We start from the raw sequence: 17,425 nt of genomic DNA on the forward strand, positions 1-17,425 counted from the left end.
TTTACTTTACTTTGACTAAATACAAACCTTTGTACCATTCGAAGATATATTATATAAATATAGATAAATTTAGTTCGTTTTAGTTCCTTAGGGGAATAAATTTACACCGGGTATAAAACACCTTCACTATTTTGAAACCGACTCACACTTGGCCATTTTCAGATTTTTCCCTTTAACTTGACATAAAGACCTACCTCCATGCCAAATTTCAAGTCAATACGACCATTGGAAGTGGTCTAGGTTTTTGATGAGTGAGTCAGTGAATAAGTGAATAAGTGTATAGTAAAAATAGCGATTTTCTGACGTCAATATCTCAAGACCTACAATAGGTATATTAATGAAATTTTGTATTTTAGATAAGTGAGGGGGTCTCAACAGATACTAGAAATTTGATATGCGTAAATAAAATAGATTTTGAGTTACAGGGGGGTCGAATTTGGCCCGAAATGGTTCGTGTAATATAACCCACGGCCGGTGTGTCGCTTTTTTGCTCGAACTTGGCGGACACACTGCCGTGTGTCTAGATATGGAGTACGAAAGTAACTAAATGTACAACAAAGTTAAATTCTCCTTCAAACTAAAAAGTTTGTATATTATTGTGTAATCCGACAACACTTCACAGGGGCGTCTCTTGTCAATTTTAGGTGCACTAGCGCCATTCAAATAATAAATGTCAATTTTGAAGTTTCGTTAAAAATCTGTCACGGTACAAAATTCAATTGCGTTATTTTAGGTCCTACAATTTATTGATTCCTATTTTATTACTAAAAGAGAATAAAAATACACGTAAGCCTTAAAAGGAATTCAGGTTGGTTCCCAAGCACAGCTGTTCACTGCGCGTCGTCGCCATTGTTATTCGCTGTCTCTTTTTGATCGCGTCCTCGCCGCCGCTCCCCTCTGCCCCTCCTTTCAACCAGTTTCGCTCGATTTTTGTGACGCGTGGACGTCTGTACGCGACGCGGATAAATATTTTACGGTCTCATCCTTTGTCCAGGAAGAAGCGAACTCCACATCAAGTCACAACCGCACTGAAACTCCTCGCTCAAACGTGAAATAACTGGTGTAATCTACAGGTGTCTCGACGTTCCGTGTGTTGTTTAGTGATCCCGCATAGTCAATCGAGCATGAATAATAAAGAAGTAACCGGTGATATTGTCGTGTGTCCACTGGGAGGCGAGGTCTGGTGATCGGGCGCAGTGTCGAGGTCGTGGGGTTCGCCGTGTGATGAGTCTGCGGTGACGGCTCGCCGCTGAGCGGTTGGATGGCGGCTGTAAGCGGCCCCGCGCGGCACTCTCGCGTCTCCATGAGTGTGTCCATGTCGCTGATGCAGGGCGGTACGCAGAGCGCGCCGCAGGGCGCCATCCTGGCGGCAGCGGCGCCCTACTACCAGACGCCGGCCATCCCGACAGACGTGCAACCCGACCGCCCAATTGGCTATGGCGCCTTCGGTGTTGTATGGTGAGTCAATTTTGTTGTTGTTTATATTTTCAAACTGCCCGCGTCACAAAACTAAATTGACGAAACTGTCTGACAGTTCTGTTCGGGTTGCTAACTTTTATTTAAAAAGTGTGTGGCTTTCTGAATTATGGACAAAACTTTTATGTTATTGAACCGTTGAATAAGAACCTATCCTGATATTCGGAACGTGATATTTTCGCTTTATCTAATCGTGTTGTGATTGATTGTTTGATCTTTGGCTATTGTGATGGAGCGTTCCTATACCCATAAGGATCCCGAAACCCGAGAGATTTCATTGTATTTTTTGCTTAGGTAGGTACATACATATTTTTTAAATACGGTGTAAGGGAAAAAAAATGTATGGATGTAAGTACCATACAATTTTTTCTACTATCTATTCGTTTTAGCGGTCCTAAATCAATCACAAGACACCTACCTTTTCATTGTTTCCACATAATAGAGGGGTAATATACCTACCTATATTACTCAAAACGGATGCAATGACAATATTTCTTGTGATTGAAAAGGTACATAATTATATTCTTCAAGAACTGCAGCACTAAAGCAGCTGGTTCGTGTGCACTCATGCACCATATTTTGCAATAACAGAATACTTACAATGTGGTTCTTATCGACTACTATTTTACGACCTACTGCTCCAAGCCGCGTTATTCGACACTGCTATAAATCTAAGAATGAATGCAATGATCAAGTTTTTTACGACTTCGATCCTTGGGCAATGGATGGAATGAACTTTGCAGAAGCGATGAGAAGCGACGGAGAATTACGGTATTCTAGTCCAACCTACCTAATACCTACCCATCTGCAGATTCCTACATTGCCTTCCAGTCCCAAAGCAATTTAAAGTAACAAAGACTGTACCGTTATCCCGAGAATCGTGTAGTCGCTTCCTAAGTGCTACTCGACTCGTCGATAAGTAAAGCGCACTAAGCAATTATTACTAGTCTCTACGACCAACGTTCGTTTTACTACCTCTGAACACGATGCAACGGTTAAACCTAGAAAGCTACGATTCCATTTGAAAATCTTCAATTTTTAACGAGCACGGACTGTTTTATTACTTGAACTAAATCTTTCTATTCTAAGCCTTTATTTACATCACTTGTCGAACTAACAAGTTTTCCAAAAGTTTACATTGCGCTGAAGTTAGGCAGTTTACTAGTCTAATCTGCACCAGTTGCCTTCTGTAAACACGTGGTGTTTGTGCCGGCCGGCGACGAGCATTCGATTCAGCGCGAACGACATAAGAGCGATTTTCAATATTCATGTTGCCCGCAATCGAATGCACATTGCGTCGGGCGGCCGAACTCACTCCTCGACTGAAACTGTACTTTATTGCTTGCACCTTTAGGTAGCTTTTGAATTAATGGCCTCGATATCTGTTATCGAAGCGGAGGCAGCGAATGCGTGGTTCTCCCGCGTAGACGACACTCGCCCTTAAGTCGAAAGGTGTAGATACGAGTTTGAGCACCGTGAGAGCGACCTGAAGTAGTGCAACGTTCATGCATCGGGGGTAGCGGTTGTTAGGTATGGGTGGATGCTTTGTGTCGACTCGTCGTGCGTAGGTAGGTCCCTCATGGCGCTTGCCGCGTCGATTGTGTGTGAACGACCGCGACGAGGGGAGGCACGCCTGATTATTCCGAGACCGCGTCGATCGCCGGTCGAGAGCCCTAAAACCCGGCTCGCGCTCTGCTCCGCTCCTAGCCCTCCTCTCCTTCCTTGTACTCGCCCGTTGAATGCAAATAGGGACTCCTTAACATTAACATTTTAGTTATTTCTCTCCATTCTGAGTGTTTTAATATATTCTGGTCCAGGCTTTAGAATATCTTTGTGTCGATCTCCAACGAGATATTTTCATAGTTTTTGCTGAAACAATGCAGTTTTACTCTCGTTATGCTCATCTTCGCATGTAACGAGTGCGTTTCGTCATTGCTCAGCGGTGACAAGACAATCACGATAGCGCGCCGTCACGTCATAACGACTTGTACAGAGTTCCTACATAAGAATAACACTATAACAGCACACACAGGCGTTAGAAACAATAGAAAGCCGTAATAAAGGCCTATTCAGGTAGACGTGATGTTCGCTACCGCTGGGAGTTTCGAAAATGTCAAGCGATATTAAGCCGGGTATTTATTCGTAAAGTCGTGACAACTTTCGCTGCTAATGCGAAACTAATTATAGGACATGAGAAGTCGCTTAAAAAGAAAAAAGAAATTTCGTTAGCTCTCAAAAGGTTTAGCTACTAAATTTAAAACCTGTCGCTGTGCACATGCTGCCGCAAAACTGATCAACATGAGGTGAATTTTATGTCGACTAGAAATATTTATGTTAAGAACTTGAAACGTTTAATGCCAACGACTTTTACAAACAGCTTCGAACGTCAAGATGACTGAAGTGTAAAAGGCAATTTCCGAATGTATGTTAAAATGTTAGCAGAAATATGTACTTGCTTTTAGGTATACAAAGTAACGTAACAAATTCACATCAGTCGCCTCAGAAGATGGGAATACACGAATGTCAAAACACATTGCAACATAGAGAATATAACGTAGCGAGCGTCCCTGCATACGTTTGGTTAATTTAATGTCGAGCGAGATCAGGCGATAACATGTTGATGTTCGGTGTGTGGCCGCACTACCTGCATGCCAATTGAACTGAAGCGATATCAATTCACAAGGTGATGGACTTGGGTCGTGATAGCTAGGATAGGCCCGGCCTATAGTAAATTAATTACCACAAGCGTGCGGGCTGATTGATCGGGCTGCGCAGCCCGCGCCGCGCCTCGGGTCGCGCCTACGTCTCCACCCTGCTGGCCGTGGCTAATTGCTTCGAGCCAGTTGAAAAACTTGATCCATCCGCCTTTATGGCAAACTCGCTCTCCAACAGAGTTTGGAACACATTTTGTGGAACACTTGATTAAAAGCACTCGCCTGAAGCTTAATACCAAACGTTTCCATGCTTTTAAAGTTTGGATGGAAGGAGATTATAAAGTATTTTAAGGAGGGACAATTATTTAATTAATGCCCATGAGCATGGTACGTATATCCAGATATAATAGCTAATGCTTTTTGTCGATGCTTTGAAAAGGCATTTTTTATACGACGATCCCATAAAAACTATACGCTTACCTGCCAAAGTCAGACCTCAATACTTGGGGAACTTTGAGTATTCAAACTTGGCTAACTGTTCGTATAGGTAAGTAGTTTTGAAACTTTTCTTTTAAATGAATTGGCGTTATTTAAAAGTACTCAAGTGCAGTTACTTAGTTCAAGAAAGCATGACTAGCGAACGGATATTGTGCCAAATCGCGACAGTTACGGCGGTTTTTATCTGCGTTGATTTCGGTATAAATACCGTTGAGTTTCACTCTCTCGAAGCCTACCGGTGACATTATTGTCACACTCGACTCGTTATCTACAAAACAAAAAGAACAGAAATACAACACCCAAATATCATCTAAGAAGGATTTAATTGGAGTAATAAGTGTACATCCCTAAATCCAACTCTTTTCATTGCCACATCCTTCTTTGTGTAAAAACGACTCTGTAAACGCTAGACAAAAGAAGTAATAACTTTGGAAACCCTTTACTACTCAAGGAAACAAAAGAATCTCTTTTCTGTAATCTCGCTTCAACACACTTGGTTTGTAGACTTGAGACACCCATGAGGTTTTGCGAAATCTAATAAGGTGTAGCCAGGTGTAGCGCTAATAAAGCTCCCAATAGAAACTGTCAGAAGAGGTCCTATTTTATAAAATCCCAGACCACCCGCCATGAATCAGTACCATGTGTTCATGGTGGTACAGATATGTGAAGTAGAGAAGATAACGGCGACGCTAGTACCGGCAACGAGCTGGCCTGCTTACGGGTAACCAGGTCACTGGGATCTTAGCCCGCCTGCCGGCTATCGTGCGTGCATTAAGTGACATGACATAATTCTATTGTAAGATTTCCAGCTTAGGTGCACCATAGGACTGCAACTTAACCCCTATTCTTCATTTAATATGGCTTTAGACAAAGACGCGAATTCTTCGTCCTATCTACACAGTCCTGGTAGAACGAAGTCCTTGCATTATAGCAATAGTGACTTAAAAAATACATTGGGAAAGTTCTGAGATGAGTTTTTCTCGATCTTCATTTTTTTACCTTTCTTAAATAGTTACTTTCTTGCAGATATGCAATGTACATTTTCTATTGAAATTCTTTAGCAGTGCGATTTCTTATAACAAAGATTTATATTTATGTAATTATGATCTCAACCGACTTCTTAGGTATTCATTAAGTTTTTTTTTTTATGAGCTCTCTTTAAACGCTTTCCAGTCACACTTTAACATTGAAGTTCTGTTAAGACTCCGCGTTGTGACCTAAGAAACCACTTAGTTGCAAGTCAGCCATTAACCACAGATATTTTTTGCTCCATCACCGTCAAACGATAATTGGTGTCGTGAGAAAGGAGCTGTAAAGGTGTGATTGACTGATATCGGATTAAGATTTCACGCTGGCCCTAATACTTGTTATTTGGAACTGCGAGGAACAGGTCATAGTAGGTTAGTCACCTGCTGGAGAATAAATAGCAATATCTGTGGCCCAAATAGATTAAAGGAGAATCATTTACGATCTTAACTTGACATAATATTTAGCACGTTTATATGCCGGCTTATCGTGTTACTTTTATTTGCCAAGATAGACGCTAAATCTTTATAGTTGGCGAAGAATGTCATGAAAAGACTAGCTCTCTATTACATTGGCTATACAAAGCCGTGGATGATGCCGTGATTTATGGCAATAAACGACGAGTAGAAAATGCATCAAAACGATGAAGCTATCTTTTGTTCGAAAACTTTTTGTAGGTAATTAGCAATCAACCCAGCCACGGTTATGCCAGCCTACATTTGTATGAGAAAGCCCAAGTTCAATTTCCAAATTCAATTTGGGAGACCTTCACGAAGCTTCTGTTTATTCCATTCCCGGCTGCAAAGTACAAATTCCTACTTTATGAAATCCTGTTTTCCTTATCTGTTCCCCTAATCCAGAGCGCGTGGTACGCAATGACGTCACAAGCCACGCTGTGCGTTCACATAACAAGTTTGTTTCCAGTTATCTTTACTACTACACGTTGTCTGATAAGCCTGTTTAGTAATAGAGAACTAATAGTAATTTCGTCGAAACGTAAAAAAAGTTACAAAAAATATTGCTCTACTAAAAGTATTCCATTAATGTTTTGTATGTGAAATCCTGGCGTATACATATATACCATTAGAGTAGGTATTTAGGTTTATTTGCCAATAAAAGGGCGTATTCAGAGGAATGTTGAAAGTCATTAACCCGATTTTCGCTTCAGCTGCTAAAGACGACTGTATCACGGAATCTCGAAGTTCAAAATGCCGAAGTACTGAAGCCATAAAGTACACAAGATCGATGCACGTGACTTAGAATGTACGCTACATCGAAGTACTGAATTGCGAATGTTCATGATACCGATGTACGGAATATCGAAAGTTTGTTATAGCGAAGTACGTGATTGCGATTGTTCTGAATCCCGATGTACGGAATATCGAAAGTTTGTGACACCGAAGTACCTAATATCGAAGGGTTTAAAATCACGGTATCTGCGGTAATTGGTAATATCAACCGGAAATGCTTTAAATATCGTATTTTGATCAATTTCCAGTAAAAAATGCATTGCTTTAATGTACTTGTGTTAAATCTGCGAGATCTTATGTTGTTATTCAACGACTTTGTTTTCGATTTCTGTCGTGGTTCACATTTATTCATCATTATTTGCCGAGCCTTTCCCAACAACCACCCACCCACCTAACATTGTAGGTATTGAGGTCTGCATTATATTGAGCCTAGCCTTTCCCCAACAACAATGTTGGGGTCGGTCTACGAGATCTTATGTTGTCGCTCCTTGTAAAACATTGATGCGCCCCTGGCCCCAATACAATGCTGAAAACAAAAAGTGTATATAATATATAATGCAGACCTCAATACAATGTTAGGTGGGTGGGTGGTTGTTGGGAAAGGCTCGGCAAATAATGATGAATAAATGTGAACCACGACAGAAATCGAAAACAAAGTCGTGGAATAACAACATAAGATCTCGTAGATTTAACACAAGTACATTAAAGCAATGCATTTTTTACTGGAAATTGATCAAAATACGATATTTAAAGCATTTCCGGTTGATATTACCAATTACCGCAGATACCGTGATTTTAAACCCTTCGATATTAGGTACTTCGGTGTCACAAACTTTCGATATTCCGTACATCGGGATTCAGAACAATCGCAATCACGTACTTCGCTATAACAAACTTTCGATATTCCGTACATCGGTATCATGAACATTCGCAATTCAGTACTTCGATGTAGCGTACATTCTAAGTCACGTGCATCGATCTTGTGTACTTTATGGCTTCAGTACTTCGGCATTTTGAACTTCGAGATTCCGTGATACAGTCGCTAAAGACCTATTTTGGCTATATTTCAATAACCATTACAGCAAGCAATATGGAAGATGTCCAAGATAGAGCGAAGTGGAAGAAGAAGATACGGAAAGCGGACCCCGTCACAAGACGGGATAAACGCTAAGAAGAAGAAGAAGATTACAGCAAGCAATATCTTGGTACTCCGTACTCGTACTACGACTGCTACGCGAATGAAACAAAGGATTAGTGGAGAACCGCATTGTAGCCAAAACTACATATAGCCCGGTCAAAATAGACATAAAAGTAGTGGTCAAATAACAAAAATTCCCACAGAGCTGATTTTTGGTGGAGAGCTAGATTTGATCATTATAAATAAAATACTAAAAGTCCCCATCGATCCCATGTGTGCGTCAAAAGTTATTCGAGGTCAAATGTCAAAATTTTTGTTTTTTTTTTGTGTTTTTTTCGAAAACGTTAAGTTTTATCAAAAAAATACATCTGACCAAAATTGTAGATTATAAAATTTTCTACAAAAACGGCATTAACAGTTTTCTCCTAAATGTTACCATTCCTGAGATATCGCGCTTCAAAGAGTCACACTACACATGATATGCACATATGAGCCACGTATATACGAGGGCTGCCTTTTAAGTTGTGTCGTTTGAAATAAGTGCAGACAATCTAATAGGTTAATAACATTTATTGTTTATCAAAGAATTCTCCGCGATATTTAATGCACTTTTGCATGCATTTAAACCAGTTCTTGAAACATTTATTCCATTCTGAAGTGGGGGTAGTCAAAATGGCCGATTTGTGTGAGTCAACAGCTTTTTCAGGTGTACTGAAACGTTAACCACGAAGACTTTGCTTAATATTGGGGAATGTAAAATAATCGTAATGCCCACGGGTCTATGTCACGGTATGCTACATGTTGGTCTGCGAGAATTAACTGCCGCTTAGCCTCGATATTATCTTGGATCATGGCGGGTTATGAACTACCTTCACGTGGCTTGTCACTGAAGCTAGAGTGCCCACGTTGAAATTCTAAATCAAAATCAAAATCCTTTTATTTCAAAAAGGTCTTTGCAGGCTCCTATGAAACAAAAAGTTGGTCTCATGGAGAAGAGCCGGCAAGAAACTCCATAGACACTCTTTTAAAAAGTAATATTTTTACAAACAGTCTATTACTTAACAATAGTAAGCTGACAAAATTATACAATGCAACTGAAAGTTAAACTGTAAACTCCTAACTCCTAACTTTATCTCTGTTTTACACATGATGTTGTAAATTAGGGCACGCCACCATAGTGGCCGTAAGTCCCCCCTTTGAGGAGTGGCTCAGAAGGAGTCATGGCGGCTCACCGGATACATTTGTTTTGGAAGGTATCTGTATCGAATCGGTCGTGAGGAGGCGCCCGGGTGTCACCACTGTGCGGACAGCCCCAAGGGCACGATGGACCACACAGTCCAGGTGTGCCCTGTGTGGGAAGAGCACCTTCGGGTCCTCGCCGTGGCTTTAGGCGGCGGCGACCTCTCGCGTCCGAGAAGGAGGAGGCGGAACGACAAAGAGTTCGCACCTCTCATCCCGGCCGCCGCGCTGGACCTGGCAGACACCAAGGGCTCCGGGTGTCGCAAGACGACTCCCGGCCACCGTAGGCGTGGGTCTCTGTGCGGTGAGTTCGGGTGGCTCATCGCTCATGTCTAGTTAATAGACAAAAAACCCCTGTCGGCGGCGCGTTGTTCCACGCGCTCCTCAAAGACATGTCAGCAGCCCCAGCGGGGCCCAGCAGGGCCAAGGCCTGTCGGGGCTGCGGGATTGTTCGAAAAAGTTACCGCGGCCCTGGTACATAAAAGGCTTACGACGGAACACGACGGTTTTTAGTCAATAAGAGTGTGACACTCAAAGCCCTCGTATATACATTGCTTATATGTGCATATCATGTGTAGTGTGACTCTTTGAATCGCGATATCTCAGGAATGGTAAGATTTATGAGAAAACTGTTAATGCCATTCTTGTAGAAAATTTAAAGATCTACAACTTTGGTCTGGTGTCTTTTTTTGATAAAACTTACCGTTTTCGAAAAAAACACAAAAAAACCAAAAATTTTGACATTTGACCTCGAATAACTTTTGACGCACACATGGGATCGATGGGGACTTTTAGTATTTTATTTATAACTAGCTTCTGCCCGCGACTTCGTACGCGGATCCTGTCCCTTATGTCAGCGACGACGGGGTCAGCAAAATCAAAGATCTGTATCGTCTGATATTGAATTTTAAGGGCCCGTTGACTTGAAAACAACGGAATACGCATAGCCATTACAACAGAAACGTCTGAGGCTGATGACGGGGAGTAGCGACACCGCGGGGCTATATATACTGAGTCCTCCAAGGAGAGTATACTGTCCCCAATCTCCGGCCGGTCGGAGTGAACCATGACGGTGTTAGGTCTCACGCCTCTGGCTTGGCTTGGCCGTCCAGAGTGGAGTCGCTGGAGCAGGGTTAGTAGCCCTGCTCGGAGGATAGGTGCCTCGTGATAAGTGACCCACAGGGAGCGCGTAATCTGCGTTTAAAATCCGCCGATGTATCCTGACACTTCAGTCGCTCATGATGTCCCTGTTGCCCTCTTGTTACTATTCAGTGACTGATTCCCGGGGGTCTGAGTCTGAGTCTCCACTTACATGTATCTAATACACTGTCATCGGCAGGTATCCATAGTACGCGTAGTTTCCACATTCCTAGTCCATTAGCATCTCATCACAATAGCCCAATTATTTTTCATCCATAGTTAGCAATAGTTTCCGAGAAATCAGCGCTAGTACTGAAACGGGGATAGTCCTTGGGTACATTCCTATAGTGTATAAAGGGATAATCGTCGGTTTTGTGTCACCATTTCATTAAAGTTGTCTCAAAAGGGCTTCAGCGTGTTGGTTTCGGCCCCATGTTTTCCTGCCGAAAATTCGGAACTCTGTAGTCCCGAGGTCTGGAAGAGACATACAAAATAATAATGAGATATAACGCAACAAATTCGGAGAGTGGGGGCTCGTGACGCCACGTCTAGGTATGTAAAATTTGTACTAAGCAGTGACTTAACACAAAATTCAAGCGTGTTAGGTATATCTTCGTTATTATTTGTTTGTGAGAAGAAGAAACGAAAAAATACGTGTCCATTATTTTAGGGTTATCTAAAAGACGGACTAATTACTTTTTTAAATTCACCATACCTATTTCATAACATTCATTTCTATACATTTTAAGACAGTGTAGTATTGCTCTTGAAGTTCCACATCAGGTGTTCCAGATCTTCGATGTTTATTCGTCAATAGAGAGTGCTTATCAGATTGAACCACTTTTGCTAAAACGTCATATTTTTGTATGCTATAGTCTAGCTGGGCTCCTAGGGTTCCACATCAGGTGTTTTACATCTTCAATTTTTATAAGTCAACTGAGAGTGCTTATCAGATTGAACAACTTTTGCTGAAATGTCATACCTCTATATGCTATAGTCTAGCTGGGCCCCTGGAGTTCCACATCAGGTGTTTTAGATCTTCAATTTGTATAAGTCAATAGAAAGTGCTTATCAAATTGAACAACTTTTGCTAAAACGTCATATTTTTGTATGCTATAGTCTAGCTGGGCTCCTAGGGTTCCACATCAGGTGTTTTACATCTTCAATTTTTATAAGTCAACAGAGAGTGCTTATCAGATTGAACAACTTTTGCTGAAATGTCATACCTCTATATGCTATAGTCTAGCTGGGCCCCTGGAGTTCCACATCAGGTATTTTAGATCTTCAATTTGTATAAGTCAATAGAAAGTGCTTATCAAATTGAACAACTTTTGCTAAAGCGTCATACCTGTATATGGTACAGAGAAGCTGGGCTCTTGGGGTTCCACATCAGGTGTTCCAGATCTTCAAATTTATTATCTCAACTGAAAATGCTCATCACATGAAACAATTTTTGCCATGGCACCATTTTTGTATCTCTTATAGTTTTGTTGGTCTGTTGGTGTTCTGCATCAGGTCTTCAAGTTTCGAAGATAAATTATAGCCTATATGTTGACCAGGCTTAATACTGATACAACAAAGAAAAAATCATTGAAATCCGTTCAGTAGTTCCGAAGATTAGCGTGTACAAACAAACAGACATACAGACATACAGACAAAATTTTTTTTTTGGATTTGTGCTCCATTACTGTTTCTAAACCCCACCCAATTATTATTTTTTTAATATATTCAATGTACAGACACACTTTTTTTACAGATTTATTATACATCAATCTAGCTCTCCGCCAAAAATCAGCTTTGTGGGAATTTTTGTTATTTCAAATGTCTATTTTGACCGGCCTAATAATGACGTAATCTATATTGATAAAATTAATACTTCTCTCTTACTCCTCGACACTATTGTGGAGAATAGCAATGCAGGAAAGTAGGTACATCAAAATTCCCGTCTGAGATTATTTCCTAATATTTCTAGGGAAAGACCCTGGTTTTCTATAAAGTTTTTAATTTCTTGGAACGAAAAGGCTTGCAGAGTAGAATATTTTTTTTCTGTAGTAATCATAAATTGACGTTACGTAGTCACTCTCTAACTTCGTATTTTTCTCACGCACTGGGGGCCATAGTTTATGACATTGTGTACACCAAATAAGATCCTTGTATTCAAATCATTGTCGTCAAGCAAAGCGTAGAAGATGCTAAAGGTGTATAAATTCACGGCGATCACGAAAATGTACAGAATTATTCCAAAACAGTACAAAAACAACTATTGTAAGCTAAATGTAGTTTTATTGCTTCTAATGTTGAGCTATTTCACAAGTTTACGTTTCTTTGTACAAGTTCCAACCTATAACGGCAGACATTGACTGACAAAGCCGACTGTTTTGTATATATTCCGTAATTGTACGGACAGTTTACCTCTACAAATTGTTGTATTGTTTCTAACATTTAGTACCGGCTTCAAAAAGTTTTACTGTCATTGTAATAGCTGGCAACTTAGGTGAAAGATCAAAGCAACCACAAAAAGTCAACTAAGTTATAAGTATTCGTAAATACCAAGTCCTATAGGACCCTTTTGTTGGATCGAAGGCCCAAGCTCAAGAAACTTTACACATTCAGTAATAAAGTTCATAGATGAAGTAGCTAGTAACGCTTGTCATAACCGTTGATTCATAAAACTAATCAGGATCTAGCTTAAGGAAAACCAACCTTTAACAGCGAAGACATCAATGCGAATGATTTGGCGTCACGACAAAACGTTGAAACTGCGTATCGCACGGTATCTAATGATAGTCGCAGAGCGATTAATTGGCAACCGCTTACTGGTCGCGGCTTCCCCGTGGTTCCGCGGTTCACACAGGTCAGTCAACCTCGCGGTCTTTATCAGATATACGGAACATTCGTGCGTGTGTACACAGTTTACGTGCCATTGACATTCGGGCCTTGCAACGAATCAAAAATAGCACACGCTAATATTATGATTTCCCCTGACGATATACTGACGACTTTATTTGTATCTTGAGTTCAATTAGCGAAGTGCGCAGTGCTTCAACGATATTCGGCAGTCAGAAAGCGGCACCAATTTTCTGAATCAAAAGTAATGTTGTATACTTGTTACTATTTAATTGCACCATAAAATGCTCTGTGTTTCACTATCGCCTGTAGCCTCAAAAAATATTCGCTCTCATTCAGGTTTACTATGGAATATATTTATAGTTTTAATGATTTCAGCGCGTCGGGTTATCGCCTTCAATATTTATGTTAACATTCAATACACAGTGAAAAGCGATAAATAATGTTAATAAACATTCGACATGCAAATTATGAATTATCGGTCAATCCAGAATCAGCTTCTTACTTACCTATTTATTCATTGAATTCACTATTCAGTGATGGTTCACAGTTGTTCACGTTATTAAATCATTAGTCTCCTTTGTGATCGTAGTTTACACTCAAGGCCGTGAATTAAATGTTAAGAAATTGGACGACCGCCTATTTTGTAACACACTACACTAAAAATAGTAACGAACTATTTAGGTAACAATATTTGAAATTTTGGGCGGAACTGAAATTTTAATATATTTTTTTTTGGTGAGGATCATGTAATTTACGCTATCATGCTCGTAGACTATCTTATCGAAACATCGTTGATACAAACGCGTAGCCAAAAAAGACAAACCCACAAATACAACTTCAATCAAAATAAACTAAAGATAGTTTGATCGGTCCCGTTACCATTTTGGTGTAAACTGGAGAAGGGGGTAAAAGAAGATGGATCACAATCCATACAAAATTGCCCCACGTCCTATAACAATGTGACGTATCTCAAAAAAAAGATAAAAATGTTAAAAAAAATATGGCATACTCTTTAATTTATTTTTTTTACACCTTCATACGAAAAAAATGCTTTAAAAATTGTTCAGGCGCTGTTAATAAAACATCGTTCATAGGACTATTTATGGACTATTTTATTAAATTATGTTTTGTTCGATAGGGTATACCTCACAGGTGGTCCCATAATCATCAGGTCAGGATCTGATGATGGAAACCCTAAGAAATCCATGGCAACTTTTGAAAGTTGTAGGCATGCGCAGGATAAAAGCTTGACTATAAGGTGTATGTATTATAACAATATGCAACAGTGAAGGTTTGGAGCTGACCTGATGATGGAGACGAAAGAAGGTCGAGGGACAACTGAGTATGTAAACTACCTCGTGTTTGGGCTTATATTATTTGTATTGAATAGACCTTTGCAACAGTGAAGGTTTGGAGCTGACCCGAAGATGGAGACCAGAGAAGGTCGCGGGAACTCGACAACAAAATATGTAAACTACCTCAGCAGTCGGTGTCTAATGGATGTACCTAAGTTTATTTCCCCATCGACTTCATTGTTTTTTTTTTGCTTTTCAGTGACAAGCACAGTTGTCACTATCCGCATAAGTGGAAAGTTCTCATCAATACGAATAATATAAGCCCAAACACGAGGTAGTTCACATATTCAGTTGTCGAGTTCCCTCGTCCTTCTCTGGTCTCCATCATCAAGTCAGCTTCAAATCTTCACTGTTGCAAGGGTCAATTCAATACAAATAATATAAGTCCAAACACGAGGTAGTTTACATATTCGGTTGTCGAGTTCCCTCGACCTTCTTTCATCTCCATCATCAGGTCAGCTCCAAACCTTCACTGTTGCATATTGTTATAAGACATACACTTTATAGTCAAGTTTTTATCCTGCGCATACCTACAACTTTCAAAAGTTGCCATGGATTTCTCAGGATTTCCATCATCAGATCCTGACCTGATGATTATGGGACCACCTGTGAGGTATACCCTATCGAACAACAAAATAATTTAATAAATTAGTCCATAAATAGTCCTATGAACGATGTTTTCTTAACAGCGCCTGAACAATGTCTAAAACATTTTTTTCGTATGAAGGTGTAAAAAAAATAAATCAGAGAGTATGCCATATTTTTTTAAACATTTTTATCTTTTTTTTGTGATACCTCACATTGTTATAGGACGTGGGGCAATTTTGATCCATCTTCTTTGGAAAATATAGTCAACAATTAAACCCTCATTACGTTTCATTTCGTTCACGGGTTGCAAATTACCCTCCTCTGCCTCCATGGAGGTGGAAGTTAGACGCGGGCGATGGGAAGGGGCCTACTGGATATTTTATTGTATCCAGTCTCACCCTGGGGGCTTTAGAAACTGCCGCACTTACCACGTACTTTGGTCGCCTTCTGTAACTTTGAATAAGATATTTTCTTCTGTTTTGGGTCGTATCGGTTGCATATTAATGACTAGTTTAAAATGCTTTAGTTTAGTTAGCTTTAGTTTTATAATTATCACTAACTTACAATATGTTTTTGCCTAATCGCAATAGCAGATCAACGTTTCTGGCTATAATCCCAAACAGTGAAGACTTAATTGAAGATTATCGTATTAAATGTACGTTTTACACAACTGACTTATGTGTGTTAAACCTACTGGCATTTTGATGTAAAACTGGGAAAAGGCCAACATGAAATTTCATTTTTTCAGCTGCGTGTTATCGATCACACGTGTGTTTCGAAGCACGTCGCTAGTTTCCTCCCGGAGCTCATTGTGCGTGTGTGCCGCAGAGGGACCGCACACGGCGTCCTAGCCCCCTACCTTCCATACATCAATCACTTCCTAATCGAATTTATTAAACGTTTGAACACTACTGTCCTGTTACCCTGATATTTACATTGACATCTTACTACTGACTATTAGAGATGGCACAATTATATTAAGGTTGTACTCCCTCATTTTACAGTTCTAAGGTTTGCCATGACTCATGTGTTTGGCTTATATAACTGTAACCCTGGGATATAGTGTTGACCTCAAATTACATCATTGGTTTACTTACAAACATCCCGGGGTGTACTTGTAAGGTTTACCCATGTTGTGTTTATATATATCTGGATCGCATGATGTTGACCTGACCTAATACAAAGTCCGCTCCCTACGTAACTTTGTCGAAGCTACTTTCAATGTATGTTATGTTGTGTATTATGTAATTCTAAGCGACTGCTAATGAGGCACTAGTTCGTTAGTTGTGTGTTCACTCGCTTTTCCAGGAGTCAATGTGTAGCTACCTTACGGCATACCTCGGTAATCAAAGGAAATTATTTAATTACTTCTTTGTCCAGTCATCGTAATGGGATGTCGTCATTTAGTATTCTGCTTACAAACATTAATAACCCAAAACATGGTTTTGAATTAAAAAGTTAGAAAGCTATGAATTAAACAGGGCTTGTTACTCATTTGTGTTTCTAAATTAAGTTAGTTGGTAATGTCCGTGCCCTGGAGAGTGAAGCCCACAGTTTAATCATATTCTTTAGCCGAGGAGTGCTCTAGCACGTTTTGTATGCAAGGAGCGTGACCCAAGTTTCCGTTTTCGGCCCCCATGTGAAAACGTTTACACAATGTCAAATTGCCTACCTGGCCGCTTGCAAAACACGGCCTTCCTGCGGGGCCGGCCATTGTCGACGAGTGCCCGATGTTAATATCAACGATAACTGTATCTGACTGCTCATTGTTCACAGTTTTTGTCTTTGGTAATTGTAAAATTTCCCATTTGTTAGCATGCCAGCGGGCAAATGAGGAATTCGCAGGGGCTTGCGTCAATCAGTGTATTGTTACGCTATTATTTATTGGAAACAAAACATTATGCATATTTAAAATGGGAACAAAGCATGTTTCTAACATTAATACGCAACTCAAGAATCTCAAATATCTGAAAATAATTTAACCATCCATAAGTCATCGTTTAAACACAGTATTTAAGATAAGAAACGATTTCCTTTAAAACGTTAAACTACTTAAATTATGAATTTCCATTACTTCTAGCATCGGTTTAAGTGTGTATTGTTAATATGTTTCCCTCATAACTCCGGCACCGTTAGGCGGACGGCCGGATACTCTCGGTCATTGCGGTGTTAATACTATGACATCACTCAAGCTTCCCACCAAATTGTACT

General features: G+C 40.1%; 1 protein-coding gene across 3 annotated transcripts in view; it reads left to right on the forward strand.

The window, feature by feature from the left end:
* Nucleotides 1-793: 793 nt before the first annotated feature.
* The window catches only part of LOC124630948 (serine/threonine-protein kinase NLK), a 109,048-nt gene continuing 92,416 nt past the window's right edge, over nucleotides 794-17,425 (forward strand). The window contains exon 1 of one of the 3 annotated variants that reach the window (XM_047164995.1): nucleotides 794-1,458. In XM_047164995.1, coding sequence (XP_047020951.1) covers nucleotides 1,262-1,458 — 197 coding nt within the window. In that variant the 5' untranslated portion in view covers nucleotides 794-1,261. The remainder of the gene's footprint in view (nucleotides 1,459-17,425) is intronic. The other 2 variants (XM_047164993.1, XM_047164994.1) reach the window with 2 other exon arrangements.

Source organism: Helicoverpa zea, chromosome 6, assembly GCF_022581195.2.
Source record: "Helicoverpa zea isolate HzStark_Cry1AcR chromosome 6, ilHelZeax1.1, whole genome shotgun sequence".
Lineage (NCBI taxonomy): Eukaryota > Metazoa > Arthropoda > Insecta > Lepidoptera > Noctuidae > Helicoverpa > Helicoverpa zea.